This window comes from Psammomys obesus, unplaced genomic scaffold (genome assembly GCF_907164565.1).
Source record: "Psammomys obesus unplaced genomic scaffold, mPsaObe1.curated_primary_1811, whole genome shotgun sequence".
In the NCBI taxonomy this organism is placed as follows: Eukaryota; Metazoa; Chordata; class Mammalia; order Rodentia; family Muridae; genus Psammomys; species Psammomys obesus.
The window spans coordinates 13,380,096-13,392,492 of record NW_026585504.1 but is presented as its reverse complement, the minus strand read 5'-3'; the positions used below and the strand labels follow the sequence as shown (position 1 = coordinate 13,392,492).

The 12,397-nt window shown below is 42.4% G+C and overlaps 1 protein-coding gene across 1 annotated transcript; it reads left to right on the top strand.

Annotated features, from left to right (window-relative positions):
• The first annotated feature begins 253 nt into the window (after positions 1–253).
• Positions 254–11,668, top strand: Bloc1s6 (biogenesis of lysosomal organelles complex 1 subunit 6). The gene is given in 6 exon segments (XM_055622688.1): positions 254–500; positions 5,081–5,157; positions 5,159–5,223; positions 6,536–6,623; positions 8,612–8,698; positions 9,002–11,668. Coding segments are annotated over 6 exon segments (519 nt in total). The 5' UTR covers positions 254–418; the 3' UTR covers positions 9,122–11,668.
• Positions 11,669–12,397: the final 729 nt, after the last annotated feature.

Genomic DNA, 12,397 nt, shown 5'->3' with positions numbered 1-12,397 from the left:
TGCCTTTACGTCATCTGCAAGCAACTGGAAGGGATTTTAACAAAGCTCAAGCTCACTTTCAAACTGAATTAGTTTAGTGGTCCACGTTCTTAAGGCTTTTGCTTGAAGCGGAGAGAACACTGAAAAGAGCCACAGGATCAGAGCTGCATCCCGTCTTCCAACCGTGGTTCCGGTTTCCACCGCTCACGCTAACAGAATCCGCACGAGAGGGCGGCACCGGCGGCGCTGGCGCGGGGGGGCGGGTGGTCCTGACTCGCGGTAACGTGCTGTGCCCGTGAGCGACGTCTTCCGCTTTCATCACTTCCGTGTGTCTGCAGCTTCTGTTCCCACCCCCGGGCGCCGGAACCCGTTAAGTTCCTACTTCTCGCGTCTTGACTTCTCCGCAGAGCTTGCCCTGCGTGGCGCCCAGCGCGGGGACATGAGCGTTCCTGGGTCACCGCCCCCGGACGGGGTCCTGACCGGGCCCTCCGACAGCCTAGGGGCCGGCGAGCCCACGCTGGGTACGGCTGTTGTGCGGGACGACTGCCCAGAGGGGCCGGGACCGAGTGGGTGGGACTCCAGCACAGGCCACCCTCCTGCCTAGGGCACCTTCCTGCCTAGGCACTCTCCCGCTGCACCTTTGGTCCCGAGGGGGAAACGCACTGTTGGCTGCTGTCTGTGTTGAGGATTTGAGTTTGTGTTGTTTTTGACTGTCCCAGGATCAGTGGTTGAAGTGAGTTTGGGAGATGGTCGATTTTCAGAAAACTGTCCAGTATTGGCTACTCACGAAATATTCTGAATTACTTGGTGACGTTGCTTCAACCGATACTCCGGAAGCTGTCTCCACAGTTCCAGGAGAGCTTTAAGCATTAATGCCTAAAGGTTAATTTGCTATACACCCGGACAGGGACTGTGTATGGACATCATCGTCTTTGTGAGATTGAAACCATCACCACTCAGCATTTTCTGTGCGCTTTGGTTTATATGAGGGACCTTAGATGAGAAAAGGTTGTAGGACCTTCTAAACATAATTTTCTTCTTTCCAGAAACAGGAAGCTACAAATCACTCAGCATTTCCTGACCATGCTTTTCTTTTCTTTTAATGACGTACCCTCTTCATGACTTGTTCAATCACATCAGTAAATATCCTGTTGTACCTACTTGGAGCTTGGGCCACCTTTTTTTTTTTTTTTCTGTCTTTCTCATCTCTCACGAGTGAGAGCAGATGTCAGAGAATGAGGAAAAGAGATAGGCATAGGTGTTGCAGATAGAAGTCCTAAGCAAGCGCTCTACCACAGAGCTAGATTCCTCGCCTCAGGTGTCTGATCTTGTTCATGGTATGAGCTTAGCTCGCACATGAAACTGAAATTGCCCTCAACCCTTCTATAGATTTCCCTCTGCAGTGCAGAGAATTCTGCAGTACAGTTATTATCTCCCCTTCTGTTTGCACATCGGAGCCAATCGATGGAAAGCCGGTCTGCTTCTACTTTCTTATTCTTCCTACATTCCTCTGTCCCATTGCTACTTTACTGCCCCAAGATGACCTGCAGTCATGTTCATACTCATATCAGTAGATTTGTATCCATTTGGAAGTGGTGGTGGCAGTGAAAGTTGGTGGCATCTTTTAGGAGAGTTGTTTTTTTTTTTTTCAATGTCAGAGATTGCACACATGTTCTGTCTCAACTGTTTTCTAACAATTTATCCCATACAAACAGGAATGTGCAAAAATTAGATAGGAAGATCATGGCAGCATTGTTTGAAATAGCAAAATGTGAAAGTAATGTAATCTGTCCACAGGGGACTGGGTAACATTGCTACAGAATTTTGTTCTTTTAAGAAGAATGGAATAGATCCATATACATTACTGTAAAAGGATACTTAAGATGTAGTTAAGAGAAAAGTTGCCTTGTGTGGTGGTATATGCTAAGACGGGAAGCCGAGGCAGGAGGATCAAGGCTAGCTGGGGCTATGTTGGGCTTTGTCGTCAAACAAACAAACAAACAAACAGACAAACAAAAATAGAAGGCCTTTAGAACAGTAAAGACCATGTTCATGGCTGGGAAAAGCCAGCTTCTGGGTGTCTATGTGGAGTTAGGCCGTGAGAAGGACTGTTTTTACTTTTTTAAGTTGTGCCCTTTTCCATGGGTTTAAGTTTTTACAAAGATTAACAAAGAGAATGGGGTGGGAGAGGAAATGAAGGCATTCAGCATCTTGAGCACCCAGACTTCCTTTAGAAAGTCCCTCAGACTCTCAGACTCCATGACCTTTTGTAAGGGCTCTGTATACCCCCCTGTACTGTGCACCACCAGGGAGGAGGATTTACCTTATTTAATTGGCATGAATAAGAAGTTAATGCTTGGTAGCTGTTCAGCACATGTTCATTGTATGAACACGATAATGACCCTTTTTTTCTTTTAGAAGAGTTCTCAATTTTCCTGATGCTATGACCCCTTTTCATTGCTTCTTCATAACTATAATTTTGTTACAGTTCCGGACCACAATGTAAATATCTGTGTTTTCTGATGGTCTTAGGTGACCCCTATGAAAGGGTATTTGACCCCCAAAGGGGTTGCAACCCACAGGTTGAGAACCTCTCTGTTCTAGGACCTCCCACAATAAAGTGTATGGAACTCGGTAAAAAATATGTAAAAAAGCATTAGCTGGTATCTGTCCAACAATTAATAATGATTAAAATGGGAAAAGAAAGTTCATGAATTAAAATGTGCACATGCTTGCAGGCATCTGTGTAGCTGATTTTGTTGTTACATCTTAAAGTTGAAATGACCTTTTTTGGGTATTTCTTTCTGTTCCTCTAAAATGCACTGTCTATGTTTATTTGAAGTTGGTGTTTGTTGCACTGTTATTGTAGACAAAACGTAGGCCATGGAATTACTTGCCAAATGTAAGTTTTTAACTTCTCGTCCAAAGGCACATTAAGAGCATACTTTCCCAAGTTTCCCGCTTTCCTATTTCATTTTTTGGTTGTGGAATGTTTCTGATTAGCCCCTTTCCGTTTGAATTCTGCCTTGCATCTTTGAGAATTCCAGCGTGTGTTTTTACAGTCAAAGTTAAAATTGTACAATTTCATCTTGATTTTCTTTTTTTTAAACTTTTAAGATTTATTTATTATTATGTATACAATGTTCTGTCTGCATGTACACCTGCATACAAGATCTCATTATAGATGGTTGTGAGCCACCATGTGGTTGCTGGGAATTGAACTCAGGACCTCTGGAAGAGCAGACAGTGCTCTTAACCTCTGAGCCATCTCTCCAGCTCCTTATCTTGATTTTCTAAAAGATTGTTTTGAGTAGGACAACTTGTTTTCAGCAGCCTTCCCTGAATATAAGTCTGTGGTAAGAAGCGTGATGAGAACTGCGCAGCAAATAAGGTGTTGTAAAACACACTCTAGAAAGGAGACTAGTTTGACTTTTGAAAAGATTTATTTATTTTCATTTTATGTGTGTGTTTTGCTTGCATGCATATATATGGACTAGCCTGGTGACCCCGGAAGCCGGAACTGAACTTTAGATCCTTTGGAACTGGAATTACAGATGGTTGTGAGCTGCTCTGTGGGTGTTTGGAAGCATCCATGCTCTGATCACTTGAGCGTCTCTCCAGTCCTGCCTTAATTTGATGTTACTAGAATGGAGATGATGGCAGATGTTTCAGAGCTTCACATTAACTGTGGAATGCTTTGGGGTATGATTTTAATGCAGTGAACCTTTTTTTCCTTCAAAATGATTGTAAAACCCTATAAACATTCATTGACCCCACCTTGAAACTGTTCTTCTTTTTCTGGGAATAGTAATTGATGGATATTTATTTTAGACGTTTGAATGCCTGGAAAAGGATGAGACATCATTCCTGTCATCAGGTCTAGATTAGGCCGTGACATAGTTCTTGAGTACACTATTTCTTATAGCAAATTAAGGTACTGAGTGTTTCTCTCTCTCTCTCTCTCTCGAACTTGTGCTAATAGGCCCAGGTCCTGGGCCCCCATTTCCCAGCTGACTTTTCTAGCTTTGGCCCTGGTTCACAGAAAGTGCTGAGTCTTAATTAATAAGTGAAAAAAAAACCAGTTCCTCTTTTACATGCATATATTCTTTATTTGCTATGTATACAATATTCTGTCTGCATGTACACCTGCATGCCAGAAAAAGGCACCAGATCTCATTATAGATGGTTATGAGCCACCATGTGGTTGCTGGAATTGAACTCAGGACCTCTAGAAGAGCAACCAGTGCTCTAACCTCTGAGCCATCTCTCTACATACAAATATATTAAGCAAAATAAGTGGTCTGCATTTTTCTTTCTTTTGAGTTCAAAACAGCTATATAGGTATTGCATTTTTGCTTATGCAATTTCTTTAACAATTTTTATTTTCTTATTTGGTTGTGAGCCTAGCCTTTAAAATGGTTGAGCTATCTTTCCAGTCCTCCCCATATGTTTTTATTTTCTTTATTATTGTTATTATTGTTGTTGTTTTGTTGTTGTTGTGTGTATGTGAGAGAGAGGGAGAGAGATGGAGGAGATGGAGAGAGAGATAAACAGACAGAGAGAGAGAGAACAGTTTTCAGGAATCTGCTCTGCCTTCCTGTGGGTTTCAGGGATGGATGTCAGGGGGGTCAGGCTTGCATAGCAAGCCTCACTAGCCTCTGTTTATATAATTTATACATGCATTTCAAAGCATTAATGTACTAATTTAAGTGCCTTAACTCAGTAGCTGCAAACTCATCCTTCCAACTGACTCCTTTGATAAGATACATAAAATATAAGTTTTAAATATGCTAATGTCTATTTACACTAGACTTTGTTCTGTACCCAAAGCTTAAAAATACCTTTTTTTTTTTTTTTTCCAGTTATATTGATACACAGCTCAGGAGGCTGAGTCAGGGGGATTGAGAGTTCTAGGCCAGCATGAGCTACACAGGGAAACCTCGCCTCAAAACAAGGAAGACTTGAAACAACAAATACCTTTTACCATGTTTTAGAGAACGCTCAGAAGGTGCACATTAAAAAGGAACGACCGATATAGTTAGGCGAGCATGTGTGCTCTTAGCATCAGAGCTTCCTAAATTTGGTTTTCTCTTGAGCACAGGCTTGAGCGACGCGTCTCCAGATGAAGGGCTGATAGAGGACTTCACTGCAGAGGACAGAGCTGTGGAACAGCTGGTGGGGGGGCCTGCTATCCCACTACTTACCAGATCTGCAAAGGTCGAAGCAAGCCCTCCAGGAGCTCACGTAAGCCAGCAGAAAGGCAGCTGCACGGCAGTCAGTGATTGTGTGTAGTGTGGAAGTGTTGGCTTTTAGAACATTGAATCAGTGAGCATTCCTGTGCTCTGTAAATGGGACTCCTGGAGTTACTCGTAATCTAAATGTCCAAAGTGAAGCGAATACTGCTGGAGTCTTAGTTTCTTCATAGTTTTTGAGGTTGAGTGGTCCTTCTATGAGTTTGGATCACTTGTGTCTTTGAATGAATTGGTCTGTTTCATCTAAAGTGATCTGATGTGATCAGAGTTGTCGGGGTTTGTTGTCTTTTAATACCATGATATCAGTAGCGAAGACCGTCTCTTTCATGAATGATACTTGTAATTTGTGCCTTTTCTTTCTTGTTTGATCTGGCCAGTGGCTTATCAGTTTTATTGATACTGGAGCTTTTGTTTTCACTGTTTATTTACCCCTTCTGTTTCCTAGTTGTTTTTTGTTGCCCTGTATTTGGCAAGTTGCTGGGTGTTTTGTTCTCTACTTTATATTTCCTCTTCTGTGATCCCTAGTCTGATATGAAGGAACAAACTAGTGACCTGTTGTAGCCAGACCCAGGCCTGATGAACATATGATTGCCCTTCAGTCTCATTGCTAGTTCATTTTTCATTACAGCTCTCCATTTTGCAACAAGTTACATTATATTTTCTTTTAAAATATATTTTAGGTGACCCTTCCATGTCCCTTAACCCCGTGTCAAATTGATCTGCAGAGGAATAGGAAGGGAGTCAGCTTCTCTCCCTCCGTGGATTTGAATCCAAAGGCTAGCGAACCCTTTAGGTTGTCTGGTTTGCCCTTCTCCCAAGAGCACACAGCTGTGAGGGAAAGGCCACATATGGTTCCTGTGCCAGTTTCCACTGAGCTGCTCATTCATCGTGAGGAAATATTGTCCCTTGTACTGCATCTATTCTAACTCTAAGTCACGAAACTCTTTGTTTCTACGTTACTTTTGGGGATGCATAGAAAATTGAGTTTTATGAGCACAATGCTATAAAAGAAGAGTTTGGGGTGATAATACAGAATGTTGCTAAAACAGTAAAATACTTTTCAGTAATCTGATTATTTTAGTTATTAGGATGAAATTGCGACAGGAGTGAAGTGTAGACTTAGTTGTCAGAATATGTCTTTGAAATGTATTGGAAAAAGATACTAAGGCAAATAAGTCTTGGAGAGGTAGTGTTGGCAATTGGATTTCCAGCTTTTGCCATTAGCCAGAATGAATGTGATTCCTTGTAATGAACTAGTACTTAGAAAATGTAAAGTTTGTTTTGGCTGTGTGCTTTTGTTTCAGACAGAACCAGGTTGTGTTACTAGATACATTGGAACAAGAGATTTCAAAATTTAAAGAATGCCATTCCATGTTGGACATCAATGCTTTGGTAAGTATGATTTTGCTTATCTAGCTTAATCTTTAGAAAGGCTTTGTACTTTCTTTTTGATGATCTTATCCTTTAACTTTTATGTGTAGAATCTGACTTTTTAACAAGGAATATGAAATGATGACATAAAAAGAAAATGAAAAGTAAGGGACATTTGAGACAATGATTTTTTACCACTAAGGAATGTGCAAAAGAAAAAAATTCTCTTTTGAAGGGTCACTTCTTTAGTTTGTTTGTTCCTTCCTTCCTTCCTTCCTTCCTTCCTTCCTTCCTTCCTTCCTTCCTTCCTTCCTTCCTTCCTTCCTTCCTTTCCTCCCTCCCTCCCTCCTTCCTTCTTTCTTACTTTCAAAACATTTATTTATTGATTATGTGTAGAGCGTTCTGCCTGTGTGTATGCTGACCTGCCAGAAGAAGGTACCAGATCTTATTATAGATGGTTATGACCCACCATATGGTTGCTGGGAATTGAACTTAGGACCGCTGGAAGAACAGCCAGTCCTCTTAACCTCTGAGCCATCTCTCAAGCCCAGTTAATTTCATTTCTTAATATTTATTTATTAGTATTCCTTGTGCTGTGATGAAATGGACACATTGAGGATGAGTAGTTGGTTGGATAGTTGAACTTAACTAAACACTGATAGGAGAGGAACAGATGTTTTCTTTAAGAAAACACATGTAGCACAAGCAAGGTCATGTTGCTCCTGGCCCATTCTGGGCATTAGGAACTGCTTGTCTGCATGGCTTTGCAGAGACTCCTCCGTATCTCAGTGGACCTTTTACTGGACAGATGTGGGCTAGGATGGTTCCTTTACAATCTGTCATGTTCTCCAGCAGCAGGCAGAGGCTAGCTATAGAGAGTATAGCCTTTTCAGCAGCTGGCTGACTTCTTGGGGGGGGGGGGGCGGAGGGAGCATGGCCACACCGATCCCTTGTCTTTTCCCGAGTTCAAGCTGAGATCAGATGGATGATCAGATCATTGTTGAATGAGTTGAACAAACTAACAGAATTCTGTTGCATCATTGTGGAAGGACAGACTGAGTTTTTCACTTATTTCTTCCCTTTGCTCGAGTGGTTTTAATCCTCAGGTAGGAATGGGAACTGGAAGGCCCTGAAAGATGCATGTAGAGAGTCTGTGGACTGACTTTACCTGCAGCTACGTGAGAGGGAGCCACTTGCTCTCTCTGCAGGCCCTCTCCCGTTCTTTCTCTCCATTGTCTGAGAGTAAGGTCCCTCTTCCATTCTGTCCACCTCCATTACTCTTCAGCTTCTCCCAACAGGAGACTTCTGTTTCAACTGCAGGCTGAGGTGCAGAGCTTGTACTTTAATTCTGGGAAAGGAACACATGGCCTTTAGTGGCTGTCATGTTGTTCTGACTTGAAAAACCCAAGAAACGTGACTGAGTTTGTTGGCATTTTCTCAGGATCTGTGCCATGGCTGGTTTTCCTGACAGGAAGACACATCACCAACTGTCCTCCGCTGGCTTGTTCTCTCAAAAGCCCACTAGTGTAATTGTAATTGTGGCTATTGTAATTCTTGGATTATGTGGCATGTTTTTGAACCAGCATGTTGTTTATAACCTATTAAACACATAAATTTCTGTTTTATGTTTAATAACTCATATTTGAGAGAGAGGCAGAGATTGTGTGTGTGTGTAGCCCTGGCTGGCCTGGAACTTACTATATAGACCTAGACCTGGCTGGCTTCAGACTCACGCATATCTACCTGTCTCTGCCTCCTGAGTGCTTGGGTTAAAGGTGTGCACCACCACACCAAGCTTTAATAAGTCTTTTTTTTTTTTTTGTCAACTGAATTGAATCAACAATTTCAAAATTCTGCTAATAGTTGAATGAACTCTTGTACCATAGAATTTAAAGATGGACATAAAGGAGGAACTAAAATGTACCAGTTGAGGAAAGCTGAAGTGTAGTTAAGGTGTTGACATGTTCAATCTTGGCATTTCATTCTATGTGATCTGACTCTGTGTGAAGTTCACAGAAGCGAAGCACTATCATGCCAAGCTGGTGAACATACGGAAAGAGATGCTGACGCTTCATGAGAAAACATCAAAGTTGAAAGTGAGTGGAAAACCCTTGTCTGTTCTTTTCCAAAGTGGAAATCTGTTTTCTTCAGTGTTCATGTTTTGGCCTCTTCTACTTGATGCACAGTAGGACACTAACTCATGTGGCTCCTTCACTCGTTGTGGGCTGGTAGGCTCCTCTCTGCATATGAAGTTGCAGTTCACATTTAGCATGAACTTGGAGTAAGGTTTTTTGTTTTGTTTTAACTTAAGAGGACCTTAAATTACTCCAAATAAATTTAAAAGTTAAACATGGACTTTCTTAATATGATTCCCCACTCTCTCCCCCACTCCCCTACAGAAAAGAGCACTTAAACTACAGCAGAAGAGGCAGAAAGAAGAGCTGGAGAGGGAACAGCAACGGGAGAAAGAATTTGAAAGAGAAAAGCAGTTGACAGCCAAGCCAGCCAAAAGGACATGAGAAGCTGGGTTGTGGGTGTTTCTGACCTGTCATACTCCCTGGACCTGCAGTGCTGTACACCAAGAGTGAGGCATGGACGGTGCCTGATGCCGTGCCATGTCTTGAAGTCTTCCCCAGGGCTGCTGTGTCTCCATGGCGTCATTTTACTTCACTTCACTCAAGAAGTATTGATTTTAGAGTTTCAGTTCCTTCTTTTGTAATGACAGGTCTTTCCTGCACTGCAACACTGATTTTTGGCAATCACTTTTCATTGCTTAAAGAGAAATGCCAAACTGTCTGATCACAAATATCCTAGGAAGAGAGCCTCCGAGCCTTTGTGAAGGAAGTGTGCACACTGGAAATACTTAGATGTAGGCCAGGGGAGGCCAGGCAGATTCTTCCAGCCGTTTTTCAACACTGCTGCTCGTGTAGACTTGGGGTTCAAGGCCGGATTCTAGCCATTTCTAAAGCTGCAGTGATGGTGGGCCTGCCAGATGCTCAAAGGTGTGCATGTGTGTGTGTGTGTGTGTGTGTGTGTGTGTGTGTGTGTGTGTGTATTGTATTTTTGTGTTTTTTCTTTTTTTTTACCCCTAGAGACAGGGTCTCTATAAAGTCCTGCCTATCCTGGTACTCGCTGTGTAGACCAGGCTGGCCTCAAACTTACAGACATCCACCTGCCTCTTATTCCTGGTGCTGGGACTCAAGATGTGCAGTGCCACGCCTGGCTCTGTGCTTTTTAAAGTAGAACAGAATCTGCTGCTGCTTATATCATATGTGGTTACAGCGTGGGTAGAATGGTGGTCAGTAGTGTACGGAAGAGACAGCACGGCACCTTTAGTGCTCTCTGGATTTTTCTTCCTCGTGTTGTATGTCTGAACCTACACTGCGGGGCAAGATGAAGTCTCATTGTTGGAAATCAAGAGTTAGTGTACTTGCCCACCGTAGTGTTTAGAGTGCAGCTGGTTTCTAACGCCTGCTGTGTGTGAGCAGTATGAACTGCAAAGGAATCTGGTTAGAAAGTGCATTTTGTAATCCATGTTACACTTTTAGTAAGCTGGAATTTCTACCTCTGATCACATACTGGGCGAACAATAGATCATGAAAGGTGAATGATGCCAAGAACTTGTCAGGTTAAAGGCTTACCTATTTCTCAAAGACTCTTTTCTTTCTTTAATGAATGAGTTGTGATCCCACCAGTCACAACCTTCTGCTTAAGAATACAAATGGGTCTATTTGAAAGGCTGTTACTCTTAGTCACTTGTATGTCACTCCCAGAGCAGGAGTCACAGGACTGGCAGTGCAATGCCATTAAATTCCAGAATGTACTTGTTTAACAAAATCTCGGACATCTGACAGTAGCTGTAGATTGGTTTTTGTGTGGAGCTGGTTGTTTAAAATGCCGTTCCTGGACGCTTTCCTCAGTCTATTGAAGTGAATCTGTCCTTTGTTTATGTTGCTGAAAGTTTCCTCCAGTGATTCTGGTGTACCTTAAAAGCTAAGACAGTGGTAGCCACTGCCAAGGCTCCCACACTAACTCATGTGACCATTTTCACTTGGGAACTTGAGAAAATACAGACATCCTTAGTTCTTACTCATTAGTTTTGATGTGGAGCCCATAGAAGTTTTCGAGTGCTGCAGGTAATTCTGATGCAAGGAACTGGTATTGTAGACTGTCCAGTGGTTTACACTCATAAGCAATGGAATGCTTTCAAAGCTAACTGGTACTTTGTGGAATTAATCTTGAGAAATAAATCATTCACTGATTTTTTTTTTTTTAATCTATAATCAGACTTAAATCTGAATCTTAGCTGGCAGGAAATTAATAGAGGCCCAGTTAATTAATTGGACTTTTGACCTGTATTAAATCATGTTTAATGAATGAGTAGCATGCATGTTTTCAGAATTATATTACATTTTAAAGACTTTTCAAAAATATCAAATAGATGGGCTGGAGAGATGGCTCAGCAGTTTGGGAGCACTTACAGAGGACCCAGGTTCTAGTCCTAGAAGCCACATGGCAGTTCACAACCATCTGCAACTCCAGTTCCAGAGGATCTACTGCTCTCATCTGGCCTCTCTTAGCATCAGACACACACGTGGCACACCTGCCCACCCGTAGGCAAAACACTCATGCACACAATATAGAAACAAATAAATGGACAAAAAGAAATACAGGTTATTACCCACCATTTTAAGGTCAGTGGTTAATCAGAAACACTGAAGGTGATCAAACCCTCATTAACATGGAAACCTAATAACCAAACATCTAACCTTGATACAGTCTTGCTGTGTTTTTCAACAAATAGAAATTGGCTGAAAGAACCTTCATTTTGAAATGCTATCAGATGTGGGCGGAGCTGACACGTGGTTGTTCATTCTGAGCTGGCTTTGCCATGAGTAGCATGTCAATGCGAAGACCCTGAATGTAAGGTAGACGTGCCCTCAGTGAGCTTGGTGTGGATTCAGTTCATCGGTACCAGCTGTGTGCCCAGACACCTTTGCCTGATGTTGATCTTATAAATGAAAAGTGCTTTTTATGCACCCAATAAAAATGTCGGAATGACCCAGTGTTGTTTATCAAGCACCATTCTGTACCTAGCAGTGTGTACTACTCTTTATGTAGGTCACTTCAGACATCTATTTTACCTCACCTATTTTGATCCTCTTAGTGTCCTCCATGTATTGAATGGTCTTTACGTTTTGTGTCATCTCTGTATGTATTGAGTATTCTTTATGTTTCATGTCACCTGTGGATTGAATGTTCTTTATATTTCATGTCAAAAAATGGCCAGGTCAGGGGCTGGGGAGTTCTCTTAACTTCTCTTGCAGAGGACCCTGGTTTGGCTCCCAGCACCCACATCAGGTAGCTCACTATCACCTATAACCCCCGTTCCCGAGGCTCTGAATTCTCTCCTGAGCTCTGTGGACTCCTGCATGCCTGTGGTATACACAGTGCACTCAAGGACACAGACATACACATAAAACAACTATTTGTATAAAAAAGAAACTACCAGTCCTTTCATGAAATCCCATCCGGACAGGTGATAGGAATGCCATGAGAAGGCTGGTTGGAGTAGTTAGCTCCATAAAGTCAGCTGGTCTTAGAAGCAGCTATAAGACAGGTGCGAGAACAGCTATGGGTAATCTACAGGATGGTTGAAAGTTGGAGGCCAGCCTGGGCTACAGCGTGAGACCCTGTCAAACCCCCCCCCCCCCAAAGAAAGCATCACTTTAAGTGGTTTGGTAGAAAGTAAATCGTTGCTGCCTGTGTAATCACTGCCTTTAAATGGTAGAAGA